Source organism: Corapipo altera, unplaced genomic scaffold (genome assembly GCF_003945725.1).
Source record: "Corapipo altera isolate COAL_440 unplaced genomic scaffold, ASM394572v1 56, whole genome shotgun sequence".
Lineage (NCBI taxonomy): Eukaryota > Metazoa > Chordata > Aves > Passeriformes > Pipridae > Corapipo > Corapipo altera.
Window position 1 is genome coordinate 2,860,256 of NW_020884896.1, and position 12,349 is coordinate 2,872,604.

Consider the following 12,349-nt stretch of genomic DNA (forward strand, 5'->3'; position numbering starts at 1 on the left):
AATGTGTTACCCGTTAGATTGGTAATGTTCATCTGTTGCTGAGTGGTAGTGGGGAAGGGTCATCTTCACTAGCCCTCTCCAGTCGTAGAGGTTACATGTAAGTAACAACACTCAATATGCAGATAAGGTTCTGTGCACCTCTCCTGACGTGTATGGTGCATGTGTCTAATTCCCATTGGATCCCAATCTCTGCCAACTTTTGAGAGGTTATTAGGCAGGTGGTTCCCTGCAGCCCTCTTTTCCAATGTCATTTAGATCCCAGGAGGTAAGTAGTACTGCAGATGGCCTTCTGCAGCTTCCTCTTGCCAGCAGTCCATTATTTCAGCTCGTAGCTGCAGCTGTGTTCAGCCGGGCAAAGGCCACAGGGCTGCCCCAGTCAGTCAGCCCCTGCTGCTGTGGCCAGGGCCTTGTGCAGTGCCAGCACCCTGCTCCTGAGTGGCCACGGGAAACAAGGATCTAGGAACTGGCTGCGTCTCAGAAAGCAGCAGGCAGTTTGTGGGCTCTGAGTACCATAAGCTTAAATAATAGCCTTGGAGGGCAGGGAAGTTTGTAAGCAGCTTGATCTTAGTTGTTTTAGTGAGATTTTACTTGTGTCAACCCTGCCTGGCTGAGACAAAGGCTGTTTCTCTCATTATATGCCATATGTGTTTTTGCATAGAATGTAGGTGGCTTTTTGTGCCTTATAAGCTTATTTTCTCACGTATATCTGTGACAACAAATGGCAATGTCTACAGATACATGCATAATGGTTTTCAAATACAATGATGCCTTTAAATTCAGGAGCACATCATCATTTCTTGTGATGTTTGAAAAATCTATATTTTTAAAAATGCTCCTAAGCAAAAATTCACCATTTTTACCAGCAATATGCTTCAGAATTTTGTTTAAGAGGTTAGACTTTATCCTTCCTAGGCCTGTAAGGTGGTTAATTTTGGTGGGATTGGTATGGGCAACTTATTATTTAGACTGACAATAATAATAATAAGCAGCAGCAGCAGCAACCAACCACCTTAATTTAATCTTTGACACTTCTCCAGTGGATGATGCTTTTGCACAGACTGTCAAGGAAATATTTGGAGGAGAAGCAGACAAGAAAAACCTGGTGGATCCATTTGTAGAAGTTTCTTTTGCTGGGAAAAAGGTAATTTAGTAAATATCTGAATCTTTGTATTCTAATCATAGTATGCTAATATGAATTTTTAGGTTTACTGAAATTATAGAAATAAAAAACCAATGAAAAACAAAGTTCACTTTGTAAAGTGAGGAAAAACAGCAAGGTACAGTAGAAAGGGTGTAGAGCTGATGACTAATAAAAGGAATGTATGAGTAAATGCTAGAAGCAATGCATGCCAGATTGCTTGCCTTCTGGCTGTTCCTGATGGCTTTTTGTAACTCATGATGCAGATCTTTCTGGACAGGTTAACAGCGTTTGTATGTTTTATTGCTAATGTGTTCCTTAGAATGCCAAATTTGATCTGGAGCACAACTGTACAACTTATATTCGTTGGTAGCCTATCTTTTTTGTCATTTCTTTAATATGTCATGTAATCAGGTTGCCACACCCAGTAATGTAGAGGATCTTTAAAAGATATGACTAGCAAATAATATAGCCTCTCCCATATTCTTCATCTACTCTAAAATCTGCATAAAGAAAATTGGAATCAAGTCATTCTTCCATTTCATTTCTCTGCTGTGTTAAGAGTTCAGTACTACTGTGAAAGCACATTAAATTGTGGCTTGTGGAAATAACAGGCTTTAATAATTTCATTTAATTGTAGCAAGTGAAAATAAAAGGTAGGGTAACTCCAATCTCATATTTAAACACAGTTTCAATTTCCTTTTCCCTCTAATAGTCATTAATGTTGCATATGCAGATCGCTTTAGCAGTAGTTATCAATGGAAAACTAATGGCTCACTGCAGCATAAACCATTCAGGATTCATCATTAACTACTACCTATTTTTTCCAAATAGATTATGATGTATCCTAAGTCATAGCTAGTATATGCTGTTTTGTCTGTTTAATCTTTGATGTGCTGTTTAGTTGATTTCATTTTTGGCAGGTTTGCACAAATATAATTGAGAAAAATGCCAATCCAGAGTGGAATCAAATTATTTCTCTTCAAATCAAGGTCAGTTTTTTCCCCTTGTTTCTGTAGAAAACACCCATCCTTCTGGAACTCTGGGCATTAACATTACAGAGGTGAAATAAATAATGAGTTATTTTACTTTAATTTTTTTTTTTCAGTTTCCTTCAATGTGTGAGAGAATAAAACTTTCAGTTATTGACTGGTAAGTTATGACTTTTAATCAAAGTACTAAACAAAATAAATTAAGTGAAGAAAAGTCTGGTTCTGTTGTTGTCAGGTATTTTTAGTATTTTTACGGTCTATGAGAGTATCTAAGCAAGTGTTTAAATATCTTTATGGTTTCTTTACAAGAGACTGATTAGTGTAATGTGGATTATTGTTAATTTTGTGCAGTGAGCACTGAGAACTGTCACTTTTTAAGTGACGGTATAAAAGTCAGGTGATTTCTTCTTGGTACAACCCACTTTTGTAACTAGTCATTACCATCTTAGTAATATTAAAGCGTTCTAGGTGATGCAAAATGTGTGTACTAGTAGCTTGCTTCTGTGTATGATGACCAATATTATATTTGAATAAAGTCTTTCTTTTTTTCTTTCTGTAGGGATCGTCTTACAAAAAATGATGTAGTGGGAACAACATATTTAAGCCTCTCAAAAATTGCTGCTTCTGGAGGAGAGGTTGGAGGTAATTGGTTGAGCAGTGTCTAGCTTACTATCTTCTCTTGTGTTACAGAGAATAGCAAAGATTAGTGTTCTAAGAAAGTGTATTTTTCTGTAGTTCCCCAATTCTGTGGCAACAAGATTATCTGTTTCTGGAGTTTTTAAAACAAAGCCCCTCGAAAACATGATGTGGGACTTTTCAAATATTAAAATTTTAATGTCTAAACCACATCATCATTGAAATAGCAGTAACTAATTCAAAATTCAGCGTTCTGTTCTGTATGCACACACACACACACACATATATATGAAAGTTAGTGAACTAATTAAATTTGTGAGTACTTTGCCAAATTCAGAAAACTATGTGATATCACAATCTATCATGAGTAAGATATGCAAGTTTACTTACATGTTTAAGAAGAATTTTAATTTCAAGGCAGCCTGGAGTCAGTGCTTCAGAATCACTGATTCTTTGGTAAACAAGACTTCCATTACCACCTTGTAAGAGTATCTGTTCTTTCTTTGGGAAGAGAATGTAAAAGCTGTGGAATTTTCCTGAGTAATTAGCCTAAAGGAACTATCTAGAACCACATACTCATTTACTGGGTACTATTAGGCTGCTTTCAGATGCTGGGGGAACTTGGATCAGTCTTTGATCAGTAGCTTACTAGAAATGAGCACTGCATCTCATTGCATGAGTGCTTCATATTCCTACTTAGTAAGTCTTATTTTATTAGCTTCAATGAATGAAGATTTTATTGCAATGCATGATTGCAGGCAATTAATTTATGTACTTCAATCCATATAGATGGCTGGATATGTAATTTCAGAAAAACTAAAAAACAAAACTGATTAACTAGAAGAAAACAACAAGATAGGCAGGATATGAAGTGCCTAACATGTTGTTCCCATCGGAAAATAACTTTGTAATAAAACTCTTCTTTATGATATTATAAGAAATACTTTTTTGCCATGATTTTGGATAATATAAAAAAAAGTCCTGTTACATTTATGTTTTAATATAATCTTGTGATTATTGATTATTTCTTTGTGATCTATATTTTCAATCACCTCATCTTTTTATAACAAGATATCTGATTTATCTGATTATCTACACTAGTATAAAGGACACTGGCTCAAAACCATTTCTGCCATTGCCACAGTAAAAGTCTAAATTACTAATTTTTTCTGTTGTGTTTATAAAATCTATGTATGTACTTATCTGAGACAGACCAGTTTTTCCTTAACTTGGTGGCTATATCAGGCGCTTAAAAACAAAATGGCAAAAACATGGTGGCTCCAGTCCTATAGCGACTTGAGGCAAGAATTGGATGGAACTGTATTTTCAGTCATATAACTTCAAACTTCTAATGTAATTCTCTTACAATGACTGTTGAAGGAAGAGCTCGTGCAAACATTCTTTTCATATATCCCATGTGCAATCAGAAGCAAAAGAAAAAGGCAGTGGTTTAGGCTTTAGGGGGAAATTCAGCTCTGGAGAGATCACTTATACTCCCTGTATAAGTGCATAACTTGAACTGCAGCTGAGTCACAGCACATTTATACTTCAAACCCAGGCACTTAGTAACTGAGGAAATCTTACTTGGTTTCTCTCTCTGCTGAGGTACTGACATTGGAATAGACATTTCTATGTAAAATCTTCTCTTCAGTGAAGAAGCCTGTTCTGGCTTCTGAAGAATTGTGGAACTGAACTAGTCTATGGTCCTCAGTAAATACAGATACTCTAAGGGGCTCTGAAATGTAGTGAGATTCTTAAATGTTCTTAAGACTTTAAAAATAGTTTTAAAAATAAATTTGTATTTTGTGTGGAGGACTGTACAAAGCTGAAACAGAATATGTATATATATATATATATAAGCAATATATTTTGTCAGCTACATGCTTTTTTTTTCCTTTGAAATTTGTACAGGAAGAGTAATAATTTCATATATTACTCAGGAAGAAAACTTCCAACCCACATAAACTTTATTTTTTCTCAGGCCTTCAGCTTTATTTTAGAAGGGGATTGCTTTGTGATGTGTGTGTTTTTACAATACTGTTGTCACTTGTCATATAATTACTTCTCTTTTCATAATATAGAATTTTCATCTTCAGGAACAGGGACTTCATCATATGAAGGTTTATATCTTCATCTGTTATTGATTTTTCTTTCCAGTGCCCAAACTGAGTAGTATTGCTTAAGATAATCCATAATCTTAAAAATATTTTTTAATAATTACTTTTCTAAAATATTTCACCATTATGATTAAAGAGTATAAAAAATAACTAACCCTAGAAAACAGTTTTGGCACTGGAATTGGTTTGAAAATGTTTCTGTTTGGCTGGTGCTTCAAGCTGTGAGTTAGAGATGAGCATGTAGTTGCTTCGATTATAAAGTGCTTAGTCTAACAATGGCTTGCAATTTTTAACTTAGCTATGAGATCACATCTATTTTTACAGCTGCAGAGCCTTGCAGAAGTAAGTAACTGCCTAAAATAATTAGTGGCTGTTTTGCTGATGCTTAACAAGCTATATAAATAAAGTCTGAAAAATAAAATCTGATTCTGTTACTACCTGGAGAGATGTGTTTTTCCATAACTGTGTAGGTTGACATCCAGTTTTAAAAGACTTTGTGATAAATATTTATATAGTGAGGAATAAATATGAGTGGATTGCAATTGAAAGGTAGCATTCATTCATCTGCACAATACTTCATTTACTGTCTTTCTTAATAAAATAATGTTAGGTTAAAGACAAGTAATTTCTTGGAGTCATTTTCTGTAATACATGATAATCAACCTTCTGAAAGTAAACAATTGAATATTAAATGTTAAAAAAATTAGAAAATAATTCTTTTGATTCCAGGTTTGGGAGGGGTTTTTTGTTTGTTTGTTTTAAAAATTATATTTTGTTTAGTTTATTAGCATCAGTAAGTAGTGAATATATTAATACATATCTGTACCTCAAATCTAGTGAGACTGAGATCTGATGTGAGCAGTTCAGCATTAGAATTTTTAAAACACTGAACATTGTTCCAACAGTTCTTTTTCATTCAAATTTTGTTTTGTTTCTGATTCAAATATAAGGATATGGAAGTATCCCAATGCAAACTAGGGAACTGCAAGTCATTATTTTGTATTGTGTAGATTTTATGTGACTTTGTGTTGACTGGAAATTACATCAAGACATCACATTCATTTTTACTATCTGTTTGTGCTACTCAGCAGTAGCATAGTCATACAAGGCATAACCCTTCACTGTCACTTTCTTATCTCAGCCTTCTTTTCTGTGATAAATAAATACCTCCTTCTTTGTGCTGCAGATCACTCCAAGTGATATCAGTTGCAAGGTTCAGAACCTGTTCTCATGTCTTTTTTTTTTTTTTTTTTGTACCAGGATCATTTGTTCAAAGGCAAAAGCTAGGATACAAGAAGGAAAAGAGTACAGAATCTTTTCTGTTCACTCAAAACTATGCAATGTTTTTCTGCATGTGTTGCTTACCTTGTTGTAATTATCTTTACATCACTCATTCAATTTATCAATCAATAGCCTTGGCATGTGTTTGATTGTTACTGAAAGAACAATTAACTCCCTAGAGTATAGATTTTAATTAGCTCTAAAAGGAGCTTTTTAGAATATCATTAATCTAATAAATTTGCAAGGCATAAATGCAAGCCCAAAAGATAACAGCAGTAATGCAACTGAGGCTTCCCTATATATATTTTTCTACTAAAAACCAGAACATTGTTAAAAATACAATTTTATGACAGTAAGCATTAGCAATGAAAATGCTTTTTCAAGTTTTTGGATATTATAAATAAAAAATAGCTGTGGTGTGCAGTTTCCTAGCTTAGCCATTAAAACTGACAAAAATTTCTAAGTACTTATTAGTATATGGTTTTAGCTAGATTAAAACACTGGGAAATTTTAAGCTATTAGTCATGAAATGATTTTATTCATTTTAGTTGGTTTATTCATTTTAATCAGTTTATTGTCATTGGAATTGCCTGAGAATTAACTTGAATTTGTGGACTTTCAGTCTTGTATGGATTTTAGCCTACTGAAAAGGGAGTTGGTGAGAAACAATGCGTTGTAGCATTATGATTAAATTTTGCAGTAGTCTGTTTTACACTAAAGGATAAGCACAGAAAATGATTTTAAAAATTAGAACAGTAGGATTAGCTCTGTTAACAGTAGGGGGTTTTCTGCTACGGTGTGCATCTTTTTTGTGACTGTTTAGCTTGATCATTGGCTTGTGCATTTAAATGATCGCAAATATTATTTTTCTGTTAGCGTAAATGTATTACCCTTTGACATAAAGGAAAACCATATATTTGCGGTGGGACAGAAATTCTGTTTATTCTGGGGGGGGGTTACTGTGTGAAATGTTATTTAGTATAAGTATTGCACAATGAGGAAGGAAGTTAGGAACAAGTATAGTAAAATTACTTTACATTCATATGGTATATCCAGAGAATAAGGCGTTCTTACATTACTAATACTAATACCTAACTAATATCTAACCTTCATTCCAGTGGATTTGATAGTAATGTTAGTTGCCTTTCTGGCTCAGTAATTAATAATACAGTGGTAATTAACAAAGATATAATTGCGATGTTTTCTGTTAGTAAACACTGGAGACACTGAAGTTGGCTTTTTACCAACATTTGGGCCTTGTTACCTAAACTTTTATGGAAGTCCCAGAGAATACACTGGATTCCCAGACCCATATGATGAATTAAACTTTGGAAAGGTCAGTTTCCTTGTTAATTGTTTTAATAAAAGAATTAAACCCAGTTGTTTCTAATCAATAAATTAATTAATTTTAATGTCTTGTCTTTTTTTTTGTTTCACATTACACTCCTTTTGGTGTTTCTTTTTGAATAATATATTATATTTAAGATTAATAAGGAAGTATAATAATATTTACCATTCCTATCTGTCTTCATTTTAAAGGTGTTTCTGATAGAACAGCAGTGTTTTTGATGATTTTCACTAACTGCATGCATTTATATTTCTTATTTCCTTGCTTTTAACTTCTAGCGTTAATTAAAGCCAAGTGCTTAATTTCACTTGTTCACATACGTACATTTATGCCTCTGCAGGAGTTCTGAGAACACTTCAGTAAAACCAGAATCATGTACAGCTAAAGAAAGTGTATGCTTCTGTAGGACAAATATATAAAGTTGGATTTGATGTGTGTTTATGTTACAGGGAGAAGGAGTTGCTTATAGAGGGAGAATTCTGGTCGAACTGTCTACAGTACCTGAAAGCAAGCCTGTTAATAAAAAGTTAGAGATGATTCCTAATGATGACTTGCTGGTTGTTGAGGTAAATACTTGTTTTATCCTTGTCACTGTTGATAATGGAGAGGTACCTTGGCTGGTTGTCTTTGGAGAATCATCTAACTCACAAACATTAAAACTAGATTTGAATCTCTGAATTCGAAGAGGTGTTTACTCGTGGTTATTGGTGACTGAGGAGTGGTGGCTAAAAAAATGTCATACCCTCATAGCAAGAACTGTTAATTTGAAACATTTTATAGTATCAAATACAGTAATTTATTGTACACGTTATATGTTTTGGTTTCTTCTCAGAAAGTAGTAAAAATATTAAAGTTATTATTTCCATTAAGAAATTATTGCTATTCTTTTCTATAATCATGGATCCTGTTTTACAAATATTGAAATACAAGTAAAAAGATTGTTCTTGTAGAAATACCAGCGCAGACGGAAGTTCTGCTTGGCTGCTGTGTTTCATTCTGCTACCATGCTGCAAGACACTGGAGAGCCTATTCAGTTTGAAGTTAGCATTGGTAACTACGGCAATAAGTTTGATACCACCTGTAAACCTTTGGCATCAACAACTCAGTACAGTAGTGCTGTTTTTGATGGTAAGGATGCTGCCAGTATGGGGATGAAAGACTCTAAAATTCTGGTTTTGAGATGCTATTTTATAGCTTTGGAATGTCAACCCTGACTGCACTGCACACTTACTGAAAATATGACAGAGCGTGTGGCTTTTCACAGCTTTTGAGATGAAGTTGCATTTATGGAATACATGCTGCAAAGCCTGCTGGGGTTATTAATGAGATTTTGACAGAATTCAGTGAAATCTTTTGACCGTGTCCTAGATGTGCACAGGAAAATTTGCAAGGAAAAAAATCACGTTATTTTACAGCTATCTAGGGGTTAAATAGGGAAAACACCCTTTGAATATTCTGATTTAGAATAAAATAATAACTTGTTTTTAAGCCATGCATCTTGCAACCAAGAAAAATACTCAGCCTAGCTAGATCACAGGAAAATATATTTTGCTATAATTTTTTTTTAATTAACTGCCAAGGGGAGTATTTCTTCCATTTGTATTAAAAGAAGTAATCAGACTTAATCTGGAAAATAATTATTTGAATATTTTATTTCATATTAACAGATAATTTATTTTTTAAAAAATCTGTTGGATTTTGAAACAATTTGAAGTAAAATTTTGCCATTCAACAAACACTACAGTGGCTTGAAAATAAAACAAATCCTTTGATGAATTTGGACTAGCTTGCATGTTCTTAATGATTTGTAGTACATAAATGAAATAAATATAGCAACAATGTACAATATTATACTCCTGCCATAAATTCCAAATGTAACATGCAAATGTTTCACACCAGGTAATTATTATTACTACTTGCCATGGGGAAACACAAAGCCAGTTGTAACACTGACTTCTTTTTGGGAGGACATAAGTCATAGATTAGACGCCGTGAATGTACTCCTAAACATGGCTGAAAGACTGGTAAGACACTTAAAATCTTTCTTTTGCTGCTATGCTTTTCATGTTTACTTTTTTTTTCATTTAGACATATAATCAAAAAGTGACATTTTGAGCAAATTATGGAGCAGTTTTCTGACGCTTTACCTCCTTTTTTCTGATTCAAAATTAAACATAGCTCAGTGTAACAAATGGCACTGTTAATCATAGGTCTGCATTTTGGCAAGGCTCAGTACACTCCTGATTGAATCTGCGGGGAATTCCCAGGGGAAGGAAGAGTTCTCGGTGTTAGTGGCATGTTAAGTCTGTGGAACTGTTATTTGTTTTATAAGCTAGGTGCAATATCATATGTTGTTACAGTGAGGAAGAACATCAGGTTAGTTCTGTTAAATATGAATCAAGTTTGAACATCTAAGTCTTTTTTTTGATTTGGTCTTTACACAGAGAAATAAATAAGATCAAAGTCTTAAAAGTCCTATTGACCATAAACCACAATGAAAGGTTATAAGTGCAAATCCTTTTCTTTTAAATTCCTCAGCAATCCAACCTAGCCACCTTAAAATCAGGAATGCAGGCTAAAATTTCTGAAAACCAATTAGCTGAGATGTGGTTGAAGCTGATTGATGAACTTACAGAAGATATAAGGTAAAAGTACCCTTTTTATCTCTTATGTTATCATTCTGGGCCTGCTCAGAATCTTTGCTATTGCCTTTACTAAGTCAGAAAACAAATTCTAAGGACTATAAAACTGACTATCCCTATGAACTGACCTAAGAACTGGAATTCCAAAAGTCTCTGAAAGTAGTAAAACATCATGAATATTGCCAGTGAAGTAATCCATCTAGTTTTGTAATTCCCCTTTATCTCAGGATAGTTTTATTACTAACAGTGATAAAACAGTATCTCTTGAAAAAAATCTAAAAATGGGAAATTAGGTCTCTCTGCTGTCTTTCTACCATTTTGCCTTCTTTAAAATTCCTCATGTGCCTTTGGTTTACCCATGTTTTAATGTTGTATCTGAAACTGAAGAGGGAAGAAATTCTATGATTTACTGGTAAACCCAGAACAAAAAGTCAAAAACTGTGGAAGACTAAGTGCCACAGAGATTGTATTTTTTACTAAGTCTTTAGTCAATATGTTTGTATGTATGGAATTGTTCAGAGAAGGCAATAAGAGCCAGCATTTAGGGTCTTGAAAGAGAATATCTTCTAAATAAAGAGGAAGGAATTGTATGAGAAAGAGACATTAACAGAATGAGATATTGAGATGGGGAGAGTAAACAAGTGGATGATGAAACAGCACAGGAAAAGGAAAGGAAAAAATGACAGAACAGTTATTGTTCATAAGAGTAAATAACATGGAACATGAATGAAAGAACAAATTCATCAAGTTGTAGAGCCAATATAAAATTGAACAGAGGAAAAAGCAAACAGTGGAGGTCAGTATATAATAGCAAAGAATTATATGATAGAAAGCTTATGTCTGTATATACTAGCAAAAAATTATATGATAGAAAGCTTATGTCTAAATATAAACTAGTAACTTCATAGAATACCTGCTGTGATCTGGAAGACAGCAGTAAGAACTGAAATACTTTAGGAAAGCAAAATGTGAAGGGCAAACTGTTGTCACATGGAGCCATCTAGTGAGTGTGGGAACTTCAGGTCACTCATCAACCTGGCACATCTCTACACTGTTATTAATTCAGTCCATTATTTTATAAAATATCACTCAACAGTTATGGAGCATTAGCACCTAGATATATCTCCCAGATGATCTTCCTGTTGTTCATGGGATACAATGGGTTTTTTCAGCTCATAAAACCTCTGTCAAAGACATAATTCCTTGTGTTGAATTCATAGAAGATTTTTTTCTTCTTGTGCTAAAGTTTAAATGAGTTAGGAGTTTGAGAGAGTTTTCAGTGCACTACTTAAACCTAAAATGAGGTTACTTTCTGGAATTTCTGATCAGGTACATTTGATTTATGTCTAAGTACTTGCACTCAGGGCAGATAGCACTTGCATTCAAATTAGTAGAACTACGTGCAGTGGAAGGCACCATAGTCAGTATCAAGGTTTTACAGAATCAAAACCCTTAGAAGTGCATAGCATGTCATTAAAAGTAGGTCAAGGAAGAGTCAGTCTTTTCAAACTAGACAGTGTCTTCGAAAATTTTTACACTTTTTCTAAAGGATCATACTAAAGACCTCCTGGTGAACTCTGTTAAAGGAATACAGTCATCGGTCTTTGAAAAGCTGCCTTTTCCTCAAACCTCCTCCAACTCAAAAAAGCTAATTTCTCCTTGTTTTTACTGTGATGCTCTCAGACTCATGGTGTGATTTTTTGGGGTTGTCCTGTGCAGAGCGCAGACCCAATGATCCTTGTGGGTCCCTTCCAGCTCAGGATATTCTATGGTTCTATGATTTCTTGGTTCCTTTGAGTAGTTACTCTGCCCTCTAGTGACTCAGAAGTTCTATGTCATGGATTTTTTTAGAGTTCTTTGATGTTTTCATGCCTGAGGGTTAGATAAGTCTAGTCATAGACAAGGGCTGTATTTGTATATTGAGTTTCTGAGAATTTCCAATTTCCATTGAAGGAAAAAAACCTAATGTTGGTCTGAAGGCACTGATTTCGTTTTTGAGATGTACATTCTGAGACAATAATTTTTTTAATGTGAATATACAGGGAAATGGATTTTGCTTGGTTTGGTTAGCAGCAATTACATTAAAGTATACACATCAAGCTGTTCTACCTTGGTGTTTGTATATTTCCCTTGCTGTAAACACTTTGTCAGGTGGAAATCTCTGCAGAAATAAATGCTATAGCACTCTTCCCGTG

General features: G+C 34.1%; 1 protein-coding gene across 5 annotated transcripts in view; it reads left to right on the forward strand.

The window, feature by feature from the left end:
- The window catches only part of MYOF (myoferlin), a 66,724-nt gene that overhangs the window by 23,790 nt on the left and 30,585 nt on the right, over positions 1-12,349 (forward strand). For 3 of the 5 annotated variants that reach the window (XM_027648104.1, XM_027648106.1, XM_027648109.1), the window contains exons 13-22: positions 1,038-1,141; positions 2,062-2,130; positions 2,247-2,290; positions 2,690-2,772; positions 4,848-4,886; positions 7,376-7,500; positions 7,962-8,078; positions 8,463-8,640; positions 9,412-9,536; positions 10,051-10,157. In XM_027648104.1, the coding sequence (XP_027503905.1) occupies positions 1,038-1,141; positions 2,062-2,130; positions 2,247-2,290; positions 2,690-2,772; positions 4,848-4,886; positions 7,376-7,500; positions 7,962-8,078; positions 8,463-8,640; positions 9,412-9,536; positions 10,051-10,157 (991 nt within the window). The remainder of the gene's footprint in view (positions 1-1,037; positions 1,142-2,061; positions 2,131-2,246; positions 2,291-2,689; positions 2,773-4,847; positions 4,887-7,375; positions 7,501-7,961; positions 8,079-8,462; positions 8,641-9,411; positions 9,537-10,050; positions 10,158-12,349) is intronic. The other 2 variants (XM_027648105.1, XM_027648108.1) reach the window with 1 other exon arrangement.